This window comes from Podarcis bocagei (genome assembly GCF_964188305.1).
Source record: "Podarcis bocagei genome assembly, chromosome: 6".
Taxonomy (NCBI): domain Eukaryota; kingdom Metazoa; phylum Chordata; class Lepidosauria; order Squamata; family Lacertidae; genus Podarcis; species Podarcis bocagei.
Window position 1 is genome coordinate 79,004,308 of NC_138130.1, and position 19,604 is coordinate 79,023,911.

At 44.2% G+C, this 19,604-nt stretch overlaps 1 protein-coding gene across 4 annotated transcripts in view; it reads left to right on the top strand.

Annotated features, from left to right (window-relative positions):
* Nucleotides 1-3,864: 3,864 nt before the first annotated feature.
* DCLK1 (doublecortin like kinase 1) overlaps nucleotides 3,865-19,604 on the top strand; it is a 200,507-nt gene continuing 184,767 nt past the window's right edge. For 2 of the 4 annotated variants that reach the window (XM_081197934.1, XM_081197932.1), the window contains exons 1-2: nucleotides 3,867-4,246; nucleotides 12,406-12,795. In XM_081197934.1, coding sequence (XP_081054060.1) covers nucleotides 12,420-12,795 — 376 coding nt within the window. In that variant the 5' untranslated portion in view covers nucleotides 3,867-4,246; nucleotides 12,406-12,419. Of the gene's footprint in view, nucleotides 4,247-12,405; nucleotides 12,796-19,604 lie in introns of all 4 variants that reach the window. The other 2 variants (XM_081197936.1, XM_081197933.1) reach the window with 2 other exon arrangements.

The window sequence follows — 19,604 nt, forward strand, 5'->3', positions numbered from 1 at the left end:
ATGATTATGATCAAAGATAAATCCAGCCACTTTTGACGGACAAGTTCACATGCTATGAACATCTGTCCCCTGCCATCCACACACATTGGTGTGTTAAATCCGTACTCCTTGCTTGTCTGGCTGGTGTTCATCTCTGGGAACTGGAACAATGTGGATAACTTATACAATTACTAATCCCTCTTATGTGGAGACTGGTTCGGTTACTGTGGCCATTTCCTATGCAAACAGACAGACCAGTTTGAGCTGAAAAGACCTGCTTTTCTGTATCGCAACCCATTCAGCTGGCAGCAGATCTTCATGGTTTCAGACAGCCTTCCCAGCCCAACCAGATGTCAGGAGTTGAACCAGGGGTCTTTTGCATGTGGTTTACCATTGAGCTAAGGCCTAACTCTCCCAAACAGATGGTTCAGGCACACACCCATAAAGAAGCATATCTACAAGACCAAGTAGTTCAATGGTCATTTCCTCTTTCCTGGGGACACTTGGAAATTGTATTTCTGCAAGAAGGCTGAGACCCTCTAACAGATGAGTTTCTGTACTGTGTCAGACTAGAATTACCAAGATTCTTTGGGAAGGACAAGATACTGTGCAGGGCTGGATTTAGGTTTGATGAGGCCCTAAGCTACTGAAGGTAATGGGGCCCATTACATGTCCAGCTGTCCTTTGTCAACAAAAAATTGTCACTGTTTTTTGTGTTTGTGTCACTGTTTTGTGTATATATAGCATATATTCATGGACCTAATAGGTATCAAAATCCATTTACACAGAACAAAATACGTATTTTATCAAAGTAATTGTTGAACTGAAATACAGTTAAGAAGAAGTATATTAATAGTGATTGGGGGGGGGCAAGAGAGGGGGGTCCTAAGCTGTAGCTTGTTTAGCTTATACGTAAATCCGCCACTGATACTGGGTGTCACACAACTGATATAAATTTATACTGTAGCTATGCCTGGTATGAAATACCTTAGATGTGCATTACAGAAAATGTTTATTATATAAAAAGCAAAGGTAGCTACAAGGGGGGGGGCGGGACCCTCCAAAATCCACAGTTGACCAATACCTTTATCAGATTCAGGACCTACTAAAATGTCAGAAAATTGTGGCAAGCTTCCAGGTTCCAAAGAACTCTTCGTCAGGCTAGGTGCTGCAACAAGATAGGGGGTGCAGATGAGGAAGAATAAAAACCAAAACAAGGACATATATTAGGCTGGATGTTGTAGCCATGAGGTCAGCTTATAGACTTTGTTAGAAATGGAGATTGCAGGCTGAAAAAGTCCCTCCTGTGTGCTTCAAATATCAGGTTACACCACTTGAATTCTGGGATAAAGGGGTAGGAACCACTTCCTCCTGGTGGCATGGGGGTGTGGTTTGGAAAGGGCCTGGCTCAGCGGGAAAGCACATGTTTTGCATTCAGAAGGTCCCATGCTTGTGAAAACCCTGTGATTTGTATAAGTGAAAAACAAACAAAAAACACACGCAGTTGGGCAAAAATAGCCCAACGAGGAGTGAGCAGCGGAATGTAGTGTGTCAGTTGGACCAGAAAACCGTGACATGTGGGGTGTAGGAGGAGAGGAATTCACGTCTGCTGGGAGCAACGGCTGGCTAGAAGCCTGAGCAGGATAGCACTTTTAGAAAGGAGCTTGCACCACAACTATTTGTTGCAGGCCCCACTTGTTTCTTACAATCCAGAGGAGCTGAATCATTTACATCAGTCACTCATTCATCCATCCACTAGCCAATCCCATTGATGGCGTTCTATAGTTTGTGAGTCGGTTGACCATCTAACAATGATATAAAGAGATGCCTCTGTAGAGTAGGTGGAATTTGTCATGGGATGGTCATCCACACCACTACTGGCTTTAACCAGAGGCAGCTGTTGAACTAGCAAATAACCCCTACCACCCTCCACCAGCCACACAGCCTGTTGCCCATGGTCTGTCCTGGGTAACCTGCTCTGGAAGGGACCCTCTTGACACCCGTAATGAAGCAGGACTCTGTTTGGTCAGCTTCTGTATGTGGAGCGGAGCGGGAGGATGCCATCTTGTACACTGTCTCAGGCAAGAAAATGTCTTTGGCCAACCCTGCTATTAGGAGATAGTGAGTGGCTAATTAGCATGGGAAGGTGACAGTGTTTAATCCAGAGCAAAAGGACTAAACCAGTGGACTATGTGCACATAGAAACTGTCGGGATACTGCCAGGGAGACTAAGTCTATCATGGTCCCCAAGCCGGCTGCCGGACGATCCATCGATCTCCCGTAGATACAGTATCAGCAATTAGTGACATGAGCTCCAGAAATAGCCTGCCACATTCTAGAGCCGATGCATACTCTCTATCAGCAGATAATGCACAGCAGAAGTCGCACTCAGGAGAGCATTATTTACAAGTTTTATTCTGCATTGATCAGAACAAAGAAAAACATGACTGCCTGCTTCAGTGTCTCTGACACAGAGAGAGAAACGAAAGCAATAGAAAACATAAACTTCTTGTGAACAGGAAATGCGCAGACTCTGTGACTCACAAAGCCTGCTCCCTTTTAAGGTGGAACGGATATATCCTAACAGAAACATTAATCTGAAGCAGCGCTTGTATCCATTATTAGCATGTGCATATCTGTTTCTACAGAGATGCCAGACTGCTGGTTGGTACCCCTAAGAGTGTAAGCAGAGCCTGCTGCACCAAAGGCCCCATCTAGTCCAGCAGCATCCTGTTCTTGCCTATAGGATGCCCCTACATCACCCTGGCAGGGATGCGTGTGGCGCTGTGGGTTGAACCACAGAGCCTAGGACTTGCCGATCAGAAGGTCGGCGGTTCGAATCCCCACGACGGGGTGAGCTCCCGTTGCTCGGTCCCAGCTCCTGCCAACCTAGCAGTTCGAAAGCACGTCCAAGTGCAAGTAGATAAATAGGTACCACCCCAGCGGGAAGGTAAACGGTGTTTCTGTGTGCTGCTCTGGTTTGCCAGAGGCGGCTTAGTCATGCTGGCCACATGACCCGGAAGCTGTACGCCGGCTCCTTCGGCTAATAAAGTGAAATGAGCGCCACAACCCCAGAGTCGTCTGCGACTGGACCTAATGGTCAGGGGTCCTTTACCTTTTTACATCACCCTGGCAGTTTCTGTGGGTTGGTCAGGAAAAGCTGCGCTGCATTTGTTCCCACACACCATTCCTAATATTGCAGGGATCACCTTTGAAAAGAGAGAGGGAGGGGGGGAAACTTTCCCCAAAGTCATGCTTTGGCCTCCACACTTTTAAAAAAGCCGTTGCCTCTCTTTGCATGCTCAAGAGGCATAGGTGCCAACTCCTAGAGCCCTTCGCCCCACCCATAAAATACTGGAGAGGGTCACTCTCTCTACAAATTGATGGGCATTGCCATTCAATGGTGTGTGTGCCGTGTCTTGTGATTTTGTGGGGCAGGTCCCCCCCAAAAAAACATTTTATTCAAGTTGGCACCCCTGCCCAGAGGCAGCATTTAGTGTCTCCTCCCAATGAATAAGACAATGGGGGAGCAGGTAAGCCCCACTCCACATAATTGATCACATAATGGGGCACACCCACACTATTTGAATAGCAATGCCCATCAACTTTGGGGGGACCAGCCCCCCCAATATTTTGCTGGGGGGGCGAAGGGACCTCGGCCCCTAGGCGGTGACTCCTATGCTTCCCACGTTCCAGACGAATTCTAACTTCCTCTTTGAGCCTGTGGGACAGAGGCGGGCTATATCTTCCTCCCTTCTGCAGCCTCCCGGGCCGCTACCATCCCCGGCGGCGGAGGGCGGGGCAGGGCGGTGTCGGCGGGAACAGCGCCGCCCTCTGGGCAGAGGCCGCGCTCGCGCTTCGCCCAGCCCGAAGAGCCGCATTTCCAGGAGGGCCGGGCTAAGAATGCAAATGAGCCCCGTAAGCGGCTGAAGGGAGAAGAAAGGCGAAGCGGTTGCAGGAGCGACTCAGCCGCCGCGTTAGCCAGCCAGCCCGCGAGGCAGCAGGAAGGGTGCCCGGGAGCGGAGCCGCCACAAAGCCAGCCGAGCCCTCCCCTCAGGCAGCCGCAGCCGCCAAGCTCCGTGCGAGAGCAGGACGGCGCTGCTGCTGCTGCTCGTGGCCGCCGAGCTGGGCTTTGTCTGCTGAGAGACGCCGGTGGTACCCACCCCCTTTGCGCCAAGCCAGCCAGCCAGCCAGCCAGCCAGCCCGCGCAACTGCCTGCGCTTGTGGGGAAGGCGAGAAGGGACGCTGCGCGATTTGCAAGGCACAGGTAAGCGCTGCGCAAAGGAGCAGCTCCTCGCCCGCCCGGCTTTCTCGGGGAGGGGGAGGCATTTTCGCCCCCCCCCCCGCCGACTCTGTCCCTGTAATGCAAAAAGAAAGAAAGAAAGGTCCTGGCTGTCAAAAGCGTGTGTGCCTCCCCCTCCCCAGCACACACCTCTCCCCATTGTCTTGGGATGAGCATCTTGGAAGGATGCGGGTTGGGTTAGGTAGGGGGCTGCTCCTGGGCTTTCTCTCTCTCTCTTTCCCCTAAGCAACCCCTTTCCTGCTTTGCCAAATTGGGGAGCTCTGCGATTTTTTTTGCACCATTTTGAGCTGCTTGGCTACAGCTGAGATGGGGAGGAGGAGGTTCCTTCTCTGTCTAGGGGAGAAGGCGCCTGTCATTGTGTGGAAGCAGAGGCAAAACGTCCCCCCCCCCCTTTAACCGGCTCCTTTGGGCTTTCTCTTGCCTCATTTGGCCAAAGGCACCAGGCACTAGGGAAATTCTGTATTCTACATTAAAAAAATAATAATGAATCCTGATATGTCTGTCCACTTGCTTTGAGCATGCTGGGGAGACACCTTTATTTCATGCATTGATAGCTACAGCGTTTTTTTGGGAAAACGTGCAGGCGGAGACAGGGACAACGTGCCCCATCTGCTAACATGGGGGCAGATGGTGTCACCTCTTTTTTTGAGAGAGAGAGAGAAAATGAAGAAAGGAAATAGGCAAAAATATGGCCAGGGTGATTCTCTTCTGAAGTCCATTATCATCTGTGCATCGAGGTGGTCCACGTGGCTTATTATTCTGTATTAATCACTTGAGCCACATTTTAAAGAATGCCTTTTTTATTTTTTTAAAAAAGCCCATTATGTAACTGAGGATGGTGGCTTTTCCTAATGACTGGCCAAACGGAGCCTATTGTTCAGTCTTCTCTGAATGATTTGTATATTGATTTGTGGCATGTATTTGGGGCTGTGTTTGATTGCTTTGTGGAACTCTCCACCCGCATTTGCAGTGCCGCTTTCCTGCACTCGATGAATGTGGTGTGCACGGTAGGGGCATGAAGGTCTTAGCTGGGCGTGTTCCATTATACAGCAGCCTGCAATTAGGGTCTGCAAAGTGATTTATTGCCTACAAATTTTAATTGTTAGGCTGTCGCCCTTAAACCGTTTATTCTGAGATGTGTGTGTGTGTGGTGTGTGTGATCTATGGACCTTCTCTGGATTAAGTGGCTTGAGAGCTGTGGCCTATTCCTCATGATGGACACACAGAATTTGGGGCGGGGGTGGCAGTAGTTGGTGTGACATGGCCATGCTGTGATTGAAAAGCATCACATTTCCTCTTTAAAGCTTCCTATTGAAGTAAAATTATTCATGCTGGGTCAGAGCATCTCCTAAGCATTCTTCTTCAATTTTTTTCTGTAATTTTTTAAAAATTGCATCTAATCTTCTGCAGGATTCTGGTAGTTCAGATGCAAGGCTATTCTTCTGTGGTCTTTCATGTATAATACTAGGATGGTGCCAGGCTGTTTTGTATAAATCTGCACTTTGGAGTTTAAAATTTGGAGTTTGCTTTGAAAATGCTGGTGTCTGATCTTGGGCCTAAACTGGTCCTCTATCATGCTTTCAAATGCCATGTCATGGCTATGATTAGATATTATCATCATCTGTGATTAGATGGGATTTCAGACTTGTAGCTCTATTTTTTATTTTATTTTTTTTGGTAAACAAATGTGTTCCATAACTTGCAAATTCTAAGGTAGATAATCTCCATAACATGGGATGTTCATGCTAAGCAGATGTGAACCGTCAGCTATAAGAAGTCTGGAATAAGAGCACCACGTGTTCTAGATGAAGTTTTCAGGAGGCATATGTTCCACTTTGAAGCCCATCAGGACACGTTTAAGGATCCCTCTAAGATGCAGAGAATGCTAGTTTTAAAAAGTATTTAGACAAATTCATGGAGAACAGGACTATCGGTAGCTATTAGCAATAATGGCAAAATAGAACCTCCATGTTCAGGGGCACTGTACCTATGATTGCAACATGCTAGAGACTACCAGCAGAGGAGGATTACTGCCTTCATACTTTGCTTCTGAGTTTCTCAGAAGCACCTGGCTAGCCACTGTTGAATGCAAGAAGGGGTTTCCATGCTTTGAAAGGGCAATGGGGCCACACTATCAGCCCCACCTTTAAACCCGTTCAGCTCTCCAGCCCCACTCCTCAGTATCCACACATTGAGTGTGGTTGTGTGTAGTTGGCAAGCCTGCTTTCATAGATCCTTGCATGCATAGCCTTCCATTCCTAATGGAAACATCCATGGATGTTGGGGTGGAGTGGGACCAGTGGTACAGCCTCCCCTTCAGCATGTAAAGCCCCCACTCTTGTGAATAATGAATCACTGTGGCTTGGACAGGGCTCTAATTTGATCTAGCAGCCCTACACCTTGTTCTTTATTTACCTGTATGCTAAAAGTTGAGGTGGGATGCATGCCAATCTAGTTTTAAACGTGGGCCCAGGGCACTACTGGTATGTCTTTGGTACATCAAAAGCTTGTAGCCTTGAGCACAATGATGTGGAACCAGGTGCAGTTGAAATCGGAGGGTCTTTCAAAGAAACACATTAAGGTTCCCAAACTACTGATTGCTTTTCTCCTCTCCCTACCACCCCCACCCCCAAGAAATAGCTGTCACCTAATGATTAGTGATATAGCCTGCCCGGTTCTGCTATTTTCCTTTCTTTATGGGAAATCAATGTGATGGATAAGACACTTTTAAATTAGGTTTGTATATTTGTGCTATAAATACATTTTGCTGTGCGTTATTTTTTGCAACTTTTTAAAAGAGCTACAAGTGTAGGCTACAGCTGTAAACAAAATGATTGATTCCTGGATTTATTTATTTAACAAGCAAGGCTTTACATAGTTGGGAAGATGGCATTCTCAAAATGCCTTAAATAGATCCTGGGGGAAAGACGGTTGTATAATAAAATGGTTGCAATGTTTTAATGTATGTACTGTATTAGGAACATGTTCGTTTCATTTTGGACAGATTTTCTGACATCATTTTTAATTGTCCTGTATGTTTTGACACCAGTCAATTCATTTTAAGATTCTGAAGCTGTCAGCTGGGCAGCAGTTTATGCTAATCCAAATGCTTATAATTCCTTCTCATTTCAAGGGGAAAAATACCAGTGATGGCTAGTATTTTTGAAGGTTTAAACATAAAAGATTAGCTCATTTATAGTCCTTTTATTATAGATAGGGACTTCTGGTGCTTCTTTTTGTATCCTCCAGCTTAATCCTGTGCTTGTCTACTCAGAAGTAAGTCCCATGATACGTAGGCCCAATGTACTCATGCAGTAGAATCAAATGCTAAGATTTTTCTGGATTATACAACTTCAGGCTGTAAATGAGGAACCTTTCTGAATGCATCCCCACCCCTAATGACAACGAGGCCTCCATATATGTCGAAAATGCAGTGCACCAGGGAGAAGGATTTAACAGGCTTTGTTAGGGATGGGCAAGAAATTCAGTTCAGTTTGCACTTAAAGCAAACCTGCCTACATTTGCACTTTTAAAAACAATATATGAAAATGAAACACAGCCATACTTTGAAATTTGCACTTCCCTGAATTTTGCAGTACAGTTCTCCAAACAAGTAATGTATACAAAAATGTATATGTTAGGGTAAGGTATGCATGAAAATGCATATTTGAGTGGAAATAACATACAAAAGCATTAGATTAGGATAAATTGATTAGCAAAAATGTGTATATTAGGCAAAAATGCATACAAAATATGTATGTTAGGAGAAATTAGCCCTGAAATACTGGTGGATTCTTATGGAATTTTCAAAGACTGATGTGGAAATAAGGAGAACAGAATTTATGAGTAGAACAATGAGAAACTGGGGGAAGTCAAAGCCGAAACTTCCCCCAATCCCAGGCTTTACCCTCGTATGGTATATTGGTAGATGGTGCTATTATTTTTCCATAAAGGTGACACAACATTCCCACCTGCTGTCTGAATTGGTACAGTCAAGGAAACGTTTATCACCTAATACTGTTGCATATGTAGTTGGACCTTACTTCCTAGTATGTTAGGCTTATGTATTTATTACATTTATATATCCTGCTCAAAGTGCATGGTTCTCCTGCTTCCCCATTTTGTCCTCATAAACCCTTGTGGAGTAGGTTAGGTTGAGAGGTAGTGACTGGCCCAAGTTCATCAAGGGTGGGGTTCAACTAATGTGTCTTGTTAGCACAAGTCCTTCTGCTTACACAATGGAACTGTCTTCCTGCACGTACCCCACACCCTTCCTAAATTTGCTCCAGGGGGTTGTGGAAGAGCCCAGGACCGATTTAGGGGGCACTCCTGGGAAGGAGAGGTGGAGAATGTTCTCCTGTGCAAGTAGAAATCATTGGAATGTTCACATAATTGCCAAGTGCCCCAGAAAAAACAGGACATCCTTTTTTTGTGTGTGAGGTCATGGTGGCCATTTTGGGCACCATGATCTCACATATTTTCATGCTGTTCTCTTGTCCTGAAAAAGTGTCTGTTTTGCGAGGCACTGGTCACATCACTCACCCAGGAGTGCATCCTGGAAGATGCTTGTTCAGCTTTTGGGTCTGAAAAAGTTGGGCGGTGTTTGTTCATGTAGCACTGCTCTGGATAAACCCTCCAATGAGGCTCATGGCTGAGTGGGAATTTGTCCCTATGGCTTTCCCTTCTGAAGACTAAAGCATTACTCTAGTATTATTTCTGTACCCTGGGAGGAATAGGCAAGTGGAACCCTGTAGGACATACATTTGCTTTGCCAGGGCTTTACCCTGGGGCCTGTACCTCCCTATGGAGAACAGCTGCAGCTCAGTGCTGCAGCACCAACCTTCCATGAAAAAGGTCCCAGGTTTAATCCCTGGTATCTTCATGTAGGAGCGGGAAAGATCCCTGTCTGAAATCCTAGGGAGCTACTGCCAGTTAGATTGCACTGATCTAGACAGCATCTAGTACAAGTGTTCTCGGACCGTGGACTGCCAGTGGTCTGCAAGATTCATTCAGGTGGTCTCTGGCATGTCTGCATTAACTATTCATATTGATTTTGAATGCATTTTTATTGCTTCTTTTATTTCTTATACTGTATTTTGTTGCATTAGAAGTTGAAGTCCACAGAACTCAAATGGCAATAAAATACAATATGAGAAATAAAAGAAGCAATAAAAATATAACTAAAAATCATACTGCTTCTTGCACAGTTAGTACAACAGGCAGAAAAATGGTTAAGTGGTCTGCCAAGGCCATTTTCAAGCGGTCCCAGGGGAAAACCTCTGACCTAGATAATGATAAATGAGGTAGCCTAATAACCTAACTTGGTATAGGATAGCAATGCTTTTTTGGGGTAGTCTCCACTCCCTTCATATGTTTGCCTGCATTTTCAAGGAAAATAAAGCGGGGGCCTTATATACTGTGAGCCTTATATAGGCTACCATTCTTCTATGACTGTCTTTGCTTTAAATCAGGGATGGGGAACCATTTTCTGCCCAAAGGCAACATTCCTTACTTGGCAGCCTTCTGGGAACCATATACCAGTGGTGGGCAGAGCTGTGAAAGATGATTATGCAAATTCATGAAGGGTAAGGCTGTCACTGGCTTCCAACCATGATGGCTATGTTCTCCTACCATGGTTGGAGGCAGGATGCTCCTCAATACCAGTTTCTGGGAATCACAGGTGGGGAGAGAGAGCCGTTGCGCTGAGGCCCTCCTAATGAGATTTCCGGTAGGCATCTGGTTGGCCACTGAGAACAGGATGCTTGTCTAGATGGGTCCCTGGCCTGTTGGAGCTAGAGGCAAAATTGGGTAGAGCAATGAAGGGAGTTTATAAGTGGGGCATCACAATTGAGAAGACAGTCACTACCCACCTCGCTCCAGATAAAAGGGACACCTGGAGGAGCACCTCCAAAGATGACCTCAGTATACATGCAGGTTGAGATGGGAGTCAATTTTCATTTAGTGAGATAAGAATGGAGATAGCTAACAGGCTGGGGATCTGCAAATGCATGGCAACTGTGAACTGGTCTAGGCAGAGTTGTCTCTGACCCACAGGCTGTTTGCCATGAAAACATTTTGAACTGTCAGTGAACCTAGATGGCAGCAAACAGAAGCAACCCTTGATCTAAGACAGCATTTGCTAAATTTATGCGCAGGCTAGGGCTGATGGGAGTTGTAGTCAAAAACATCTGGAGGGCACCAAGTTGGCAAACTCTGCCCTAAGACAATTTCAAAAATAATAATTAACCTCTGCCTATAGCGCTGTGGGTTAAACCACAGAGCCTAGGACTTGCCGATCAGAAGGTCGGCGGTTCGAATCTCCGTGACGGGGTGAGCTCCCGTTGCTCGGTCCCTGCTCCTGCCAACCTAGCAATTTGAAAGCACGTCAAAGTGCAAGTAGATAAATAGGTACCGCTCCGGTGGGAAGGTAAACGGCGTTTCCGTGCGCTGCTCTGGTTTGCCAGAAGCGGCTTAGTCATCATGCTGGCCACATGACCCGGAAGCTGTCTGCGGACAAACGCCGGTTCCCTCGGCCTACAGAGAGAGATGAGCGCGCAACCCCAGAGTTGGTCACGACTGGACCTAATGGTCAGGGGTCCCCTTTACCCTTTAGTATAGATTACCAGATAAGGCTGCAATTCTGTATACTGGGGTGGGGAACCTATGGCCTTTCAGATGTTGCTGGACTACAACTCCCATCATACCTGATCAGTGGTCATACAGACCAACAAAATCTAGAGCAGGAGTGGGAAACCTCTCTAGAGGTTACTGAACTGCAGCTCTTACCAGCCTTAGCAGGAATGGCCAATGTCCAGGGCAAATGAACATCTGGAGGGCCAAAGGGTCCCCTTGCTTTACCCCTGGGAGTAAGTCTCGACAGAGTTTCCTTCTGAGTAGACATGCATAGGACTGCACTGCCACCTATCTACTCTTGAACATGCTTTCGTTGGTCCTGCATATGTTTTAGTGGAAAACCACACTGCTGGATTGTGCCCCAGTCAAGAATTGAATGCACTAGATCTTGAAAGACTCACTTTCTTGGTGGTTAGGTTCTCCATTAGAGTCTGGGGAAATTGTGACAAATCCACAAGACCATTAAATTAGAGAACAAGTCTGGAGTCACAGCAGCACCTGAGTAAAATCTGTATCTTGATTGTGCTGAGCAGAGTCGTGTTTAAGTCATTTCTAGTAGGCTTGATAGAGTCTCATTTAGCAAGAATCTCAGCTACTGCTGGTAATACAACAGAAACTAACTCAAGGCTCACTGAGGAGCAGACAGGCGCCTTTTTTGTGTGTATGTGCTTGGGAGACAGAGCAAACATTTTATTTGTTTTAATAAAAATGCAAGATTGGTTGTTAAGCCAATAATGAATAAAGAATGACCCTCTACCTTGTTTTTATGTGCTATCTAATGTAAAATATTTCGTTCCATTCCCCAGCTTAGCTGGTACCTGGTGGCCCATGCCTTTCTATAGTAAGCTAAATCCTCTTACAAGGGCCACACATAATGTCCGTTCCTCACTTGCGAGAAGACTATCATTTTACTGTGTATCTTAATTATGGGTAGCTGTATTTTTTCAATTGGTTTTATTCTTATTATTTTGCTATTGGCTTGGTATTACGTCTTGAAGTGGAAGGCAGTATATAATTTCAGTTATAATAATAATATTAGTGGTAATAATAATGTGGCAGTCTCTGGAACTCCCTGCCCATTGATATTATGCACTTATTGTTTCTGATGCGTGCTAAAAACATTTCTTGATTAGGCAAGCCTACTCAGACATGAATTTTAATTATATGCATTTATTTTATCTTTTTTTAAAAAAAAATCAATTGGCTTTTATCTATATTCTGATAATTTTATTATGTCTGCTTTTTAAAAAGTCTGTTTTTTATGGCTGCTTTTAATGAATATTTTATAACATTTTCTACAAGCCACTTTCAGAGTTTTTCTTTAATTGCCGTTAAGCAGTGTATAAATATTCTTGCATTGCGGGAAGAGTTGGCCAAATTCAGGTTGGTTGTAGCAGAGCCCTAAATCCTCGGTGTTTTAATATGGTTGCTGCATAATTACAGTGCATATTGATCAGTCTTTGCCACATCTGCTCTCTCGCCCCTTCCAGATTAACTTTCCAAGATGTCCTTTGGGAGAGATATGGAGCTGGAACACTTTGACGAGCGTGACAAAGCACAGCGCTACAGCCGAGGGTCACGGGTGAACGGCCTGCCTAGCCCGACCCACAGTGCCCACTGCAGCTTCTACCGCACCCGCACCCTACAGACCCTCAGCTCCGAGAAGAAAGCCAAGAAAGTCCGCTTCTATCGCAACGGGGACCGCTATTTCAAAGGGATTGTATACGCCATCTCTCCCGACCGGTTTAGATCTTTCGAGGCCCTGCTGGCTGATCTGACTCGGACTCTCTCTGATAACGTCAATCTGCCCCAGGGTGTGAGAACAATCTATACCATTGATGGAGTCAGGAAGATTACCACCTTAGACCAGCTGGTGGAAGGTCAGTATAATAATAAATAAATAAATAAAATAATTTATTATTTATACCCTGCCCACTCTAGGTGGCTCCCAACAGGACACTAAAAACAGAATAAAACTTCAAACACTAAAAACTTCCCTAAATAGGGCTGCCTTCAGATGTCTTTCAAAAGTCAGATTTGAAAGTTTATTTCCTTGACATCTGATGGGAGGGTGTTCCACAGGGCAGACACCACCACCGAGAAAGCCCTCTGCCTGGTTCCCTTTAACCTCACTTCTTGCAGTGAGGGAACCGCCAGAAGGACCTCAGAGCTGGACCTCAGTGTCTAGACTGAATGATGGGGGTGGAGACACTCCTTCAAGTACACTGGGCCGAGGCCATTTAGGGCATTAAAGGTCAGCACTGACACTTTGAATTGTGCTCTGAAACGTACTGAGAGCCAACATAGGTCTTTCAGGATCGGTGTTATGTGGTCTCGGCGGCTGCTCCCAGTCACCAGTCTAGCTGCCGCATTCTGGATTCGTTGGAGTTTCCGGGTGACCTTCAAAGGTAGCCCCATGTAGAGCGCATTGCAGTAGTCCAAGCAGGAGATAACTAGAGCATGCACCACTCTGGCAAGACAGTCCAATAAGTGGGACCAATAAGTAAACCCTGTTGCAGTATAGTATATACCTTTCCTCTGTGCCAGTCAGCTAACTGTACACTGCACTATGATTTTTCCACTTCCACATACCCATTGCAACAATCTGTGGCCTCTGCGTTTTCTCAATCCTCCTTGAGTTGATTTGTAGGTTTCCTCCAGTTAGGAGTTTTTTTTTTCATAACTATCCCCCCTCCCCACTTTTTTGCAAATCTTGAGGTTTCTCCAAGTCACTCTCTCTGTGTGTACCACTTTGGATCCACACTCATGCCTGCAAATCAGCAATAGAGAGAACAAGTGGGAACAAAACTGTCTCTTAATTCTGATCAGAGGAGAAATTGAAATGAAAAGACAGAAGGAAGAGCTGGTGTGTGTGTGTTTTAATTATATACATACATACATACATACATACATACATACATACTGAATTTAAATATCCAAATACCAGATCTGGATGTCTGGTATGCTGTTTACCTGCAAACTGCTTTACCTTGGAAGTGTCCTAAAATATTCTCTTATTGGTTAAGATCTGCCGGCAGCCTAATACGTTGTCCTATCTTTCACATTAGTCTGCTGAAATGCAGGGGGCATGCATAGGCTTTATTCTAAAGCTTCTGTGCTTTAGAATATCTCAAATGAGTACTTAAAAGTTGAGATTTAGATTTAGCAGTTGTAGGCCAGGCATAATTGGCATTTCCCCCATGGAAAACTACTGCCAAGATGTTGCTGGACAACTCCTTGGCGTCGATCTTCAAGTGCGAGTCAACTTTCCAAGTCGCTATAGAAAGCAGCAGAATGCAAATTGTACAAATACAGGCTTTCCCCCCAAAAGGGCAATGTGTGTACAGTGGTTTATTTGTAGGGTAAGAAATGCACTAGCAACTGTCAAGCAGCAAATCAGATTAACAAGTTTTCTGGAAGAAGCAGTTGACAGTGGTTTTTGTAAATAGATTCCACTCAAAGTTCCTGCTGTCTTGACCCTTTCCCTTTGATAGAACCTTATTCAATTTAAGCTACTGGCTTCTTACAATGTGATAAAACCAATAGTTATACTTAAAGTCACAAAGCAAAACCAATGTCTGAAAACTTGCATCGATCTTATGATTCTCTCTAAAATTCAAAGAAGATGTAACAGTTCCTCTTGCTGATTATTATGCCTGCATCTCTGGACACAATCAAATAGGCTTCAGGGAAAATCCTATATCAACATCATTCTTATCTACGTTTCTAGCCCTCATGTTTCTCTTTCGCAGGCTTCAATTTATTTTGGTTATTCTTAAGGTGTTTTCTATACTTAGCCAATGATCAAACACCTCAAGTCTGACTTGTGTAGCACTGAGAGCCAAACATAAGTCCTTCACTCTCAAGATGCTGAAACATTCAGGTATTTCATGCATGGATTAACTGAAACAAGCACAGTCAGCTGAATGGTGTAACAGACTGTCCATAACTTCAGTAACTCACCAAAATTACTGAACATTCTAGTTTTTTTAATAATATGACACACATTTTTTTATTGTAAGCTGTCTTGAAGAACCCTGTTAGACCCAAGGGGGGATTATAAATAATGAGGAAAGTGAAGCAAAACTGCTGCAAAATAATTAAACATGCAATTGGTCGTAGAAAATTGTTTGGATATTGCACATTGTCCTTTTTAATTATTATTTTTTAAATATCAAAAGTTCAGTGGAGTTTCAACCTTCTAACATTTAATCATGGAGTTAGATTTAATGGGACTAGACCTCATAGTTGTTTTTAAAAAAATTAAATTAATTTTGAAATTAATATTGCCTGCTATGGAATTTTTTTCTGTTAATACTGACTGGCTGCCAAAATCTATTAAAAATCTTGGTGTTCGGAGGAGAGAACTGAGTGCAACAGGGTATGGTAATCAAATTAGAATATAATGTGAAACTGATCCGCAACAATGCTTGGTCAGCCATCACCTTGAAAAATAAGTGTGCCATAAACAAGCCAGCTCTGAAAACACATTTATTCATCTGTAACTAATGTTGAGAATTAGCAAATAATAAAGTTGCCTTATACTGTTTCAGACTGTTCTTCCTATCTTTGCCTAGTGTTGTCTACTTTGCAAGCTTTACAGCAAGGGCTTCTTTTCCTAGTTACATCCTAAGACTACCTTAACAGGAGACGCCTGGGACCTTGTGCATACAGAGCTCTTACAGTGAGCCGTGGCCAGCTGTCAACTCTGTGTTTCATTCTGCATTTGCAAAGAGAAGCTGTCCTAAAGAGTTAGCTTTAGCCCCATTTGCCAGTTGTCTACTGGAATTTGAAGGAGTGAGTTCTGCTTTACTGGAAATCAATCTCCTGGCCTACCCAAAAGGAACACATATTTAGAATAAATGAATATTTTTTCCCCTGAATATATTTCACAAACTGACAGTTCATGGCAGTGTTCTCCTCCTACATTCTCTCTCTCTCTCTTTTAAACTGATGCTGCAAGTTTATTATAGATACAATTAGCTTGCAGCTGTGTGTTGCATCTAAACAGTTGGGAAGATCACTTGGTGGTGTCCCACTCCTCCAGTTACATTTCTGCTGAAGCCGACAGTTTTCAAAGAACAGGGAGAAGAGCCTGGCTTTTTTGAAATGGCCAAGCCTCCTTCAGCAATGTCAACTGTGATTCCTGCATTGCAGGGGTTTGGACTTAGATGACCTTTGGGGTCTCTTCCAACTCTACAACTCTGATTCTCAATTTCATTAGTGGCTCTCTTCCCCTGTTACCTAAAGCAATACACTCAATCTCTCTTTTCTTTTCCCCAAGCTCTGCCTGGAGGTGAGAGGAATGATTTACCTGTCAGAATGGGATGTTAGGTATCCAGCCCATATAACCCGAATGCTGGATCTGACCAATGCTTCTTTGACTGTGATGAAGTTGTCTCTGGGCTGAAACCCTTCAGAAATATTGTTGTTGTTGTTTAGTCATTTAGTCGTGTCCGACTCTTCATGACCCCATGGACTAGAGCACACCAGGCACTCCTGTCTTCCACTGCCTCCCTCAGTTTGGTCAGACTCATGCTGGTAGCTTCGAGAACACTGTCCAACCATCTCGTTCTCTGTCTTCCCCTTCTCCTTGTGCCCTCAATCTTTCCCAACATCAGGGTCTTTTCAAGGGAGTCTTCTCTTCTCATAAGGTGGCCAAAGTATTGGAGCCTCAACTTCAGGAACTGTCCTTCCAGTGAGCACTCAGGGCTGATTTCCTTCAGAATGGATAGGTTTGATCTTCTTGCAGTCCATGGGACTCTCAAGAGTCTCCTCCAGCACCATAATTCAAAAGCATCAATTCTTTGGCGATCAGCCTACGTTATGGTCCAGCTCTCACTTACATACATCACTACTGGGAAAACCATAGCTTTAACTATACAGACCTTTGTCGGCAAGGTGATGTCTCTGCTTTTTAAGATGCTTCCTCTGTTACCTAAAGCTATACACACAATCTCTCTTTTCTTCGGCCCAAGCTCTGCCTGGAGGTGAGAAGAATGATTTACCTGTCTGAATGGGATGTTAGGTATCCGGCCCATATAACCCGAATGCTGGATCTGACCAGTGCTTCTTTGACTGTGGTAAAGTTGTCTCTGGGCCGAAACCCTTCAGAAATATTAGGCAGCGGAGAATGGTTCTCTCTCTTTCTCCCTCCTCTGTCTGAGCTTTTACTGTATTATTGTTTTGACACTGGACCAACCTTTAGGAATGATTTTAGGCTAGGGAATCCTGCCATGGTGAGAGATTGCAAGGACCCTCCAGCACTGATTCTGGGCAACACTGGAGTGTTGAGGTTTCATACAGTGAAACCTTAAGGACAGGTGCTTTATATTGTTATGTGCAACCAAGTCTCTGAGCAGTGGTAGATTTCAGGGGTGCCAGCATGTACCTCAGGCTTGAATTTCTTGGAGTGAAGGTCACTGTAGACATTGGTGTCTTTGTGATAATACGGTTTTATTTACACAGATAACATGAACAGAGCATATGATAAAAGGCTTTGCAGTCTTAATGCTCCCAACTGATCTTGCTTCCCAATTGGATTTCTAGAAAGCCCCCTGCAAATGCCATAAGCTTTGGTTTCGGGACAGAGAGCAGGCCAAACCTCTCTTTCTTCCCAGCCCCAGATGAGACTGGCTCAGGTCTGTTCTTCTCTTACACTTGCTGATGACATCACCTCCAGCTGGGGAAGGTGCCTGCCTTCTGGAAGCATCTCCAGCTCATAGCTTCTGTGGTTATCAGTTCCCTGTACTCCTTAGTCATGCAAGAGATACCGTACTTCACATATTTGGCTAGAGATATTAACTTAACTGAGGCTGATGTGACCTCTTTAGCAGCTCCTCTTTCTGAAGAACCCCACTTTACAGATATAAAAACATATGTTTGAAGGGGACCCACAGATGATATCCAGATTACACTCCCCCCCCCCATAAAAAATCCTATGATGGTATCTTCCTGGAGTGTGCAGAAATAGCCACAATTGGAACGGCAGCTGTAACCAAGACATTTTAGTGCTGCCCAAGACATTTTGGAGCCTGAGGCAAACCACAAAATGGTGTCCTCCTGCCTGCTTGGGAAGAAGGGGTAAACGAAGATCTATATCAGGAACAAGGGGGAATTAAGATCTGCATTTTTGTAAACTGCTTTGAGGGTTTCTCTTTTTCCCCCTTTTCCAATCAAGGGAGGTATAAATTTTATGAAATAAATAAAATCAGGATCTGTTGCTCCTATGGGTTCTGCCGCTTGTCACCACACCTTGCCTCATGGGTGGGCCGGCCCTGGCTACACCAGTTCAAGTAACATATGCATTAGACCAGTATCTGAATGCTATGCTGAAGTGAAGCTTAAGAGAGGCCCCTTTTATTGTGCCTTGAAACTATTTGGTTTTGCAAGTTCCCATTTTGCAGGCTGAGCAGTGTTGTTAAAGATAATAGGTACTGGCATTAGAGGATTTGTCATAAGTGATGTTATAGGCATTATCCAGGAAGTGTATAACCGTATTCTAAATTTTCCCAGCTGTTATAATATGTTGATAGGTTGAATGCTGGGAAACTGTGCCATCTTTTACATTGATTTCAAAGAAGGGTAATCTGGATCCCGTGCAACAAATGTGAAATAGCTATTCATTTGTAAATTTTGAAAGGTCCTTTACATTCTTCTGGCTGTTATAACGAGGTCTAGCGCATTATTTGATCTGGTTGACTTCTTAGGTTAAAAGAGAGCTTCTTATTCTGAGCAGCCAAACTCTTGTATTAGACGTGTTCCAGTTGCTGCTCTTACTTGGGTGGGAGCTATCCTCCTTGCTTGTTGCCCAAGGAAACCTTTTGATTGACAGAAAATATAATAGATGCGAAGCAAAGAGGACAAAAAAAAAAAACTTCTTTAGAGAGCAGAAAGGAGTGATGTTCCATTAAATATTGATCAATGGAGCAGTCTAAGGGCTGCCACATCATTGCTGTATAAAAAGCACAAGAGACCACTGAAATCTTTCTAATGGTATCCGATTCCTTCCAAACAAGAGTGAACCTATTGGACAGCTACTTAGAGATACCGCTGAAACGGTTTGGAAGTGTGTGCTCTTCCATGGTTGGTGAGCATGCCCCACTGTTAGTCCCATAGATGTAATTATTAATTAATGGTTCTCGGGAGAGTGCTGTTGCAGGTGTTCAGAGTTATTTTTTCCTTTAACCTAGACAGACTGGCTGAATGTTGAGTCGGAAACAATAAGCAGCATCTCTTGATGGCTGCACTCTATGCTAATGGCAACCCACTGTGTGTGGGGAAAAGCAACCTCTTGTAATAAAATTCCAATCTCTGCTCACTGAAGAATAAGAATTCCAACTTTAAAAAGACAATTGAACTTGTCAGTCAAATGAATACCATATTTAAGGGAGTGAATACACTTAGCGGGAGATCTTAATACTGCATGAATGGACTTTCCCTTCTCTCCACCCAAAATCTGGTCTGCAGGACTGTAAGGGGAAGGAGAATCTACTTCACCAATGCTGTCTGTTCTGCCAGCAAGCAGATGCCATTGGATTTCACCATTAATAATTTGATCTATGAAAACATGAAAAATAGCTAGCCCAGTATGTTCTAACGCTACAGCTTGTGTCTGAACATTATTTGTAAGCTCATTCTTTCTATTGGGTGAATTTTCTGTTGTGATGTATCTTTATCTTATTTGTAT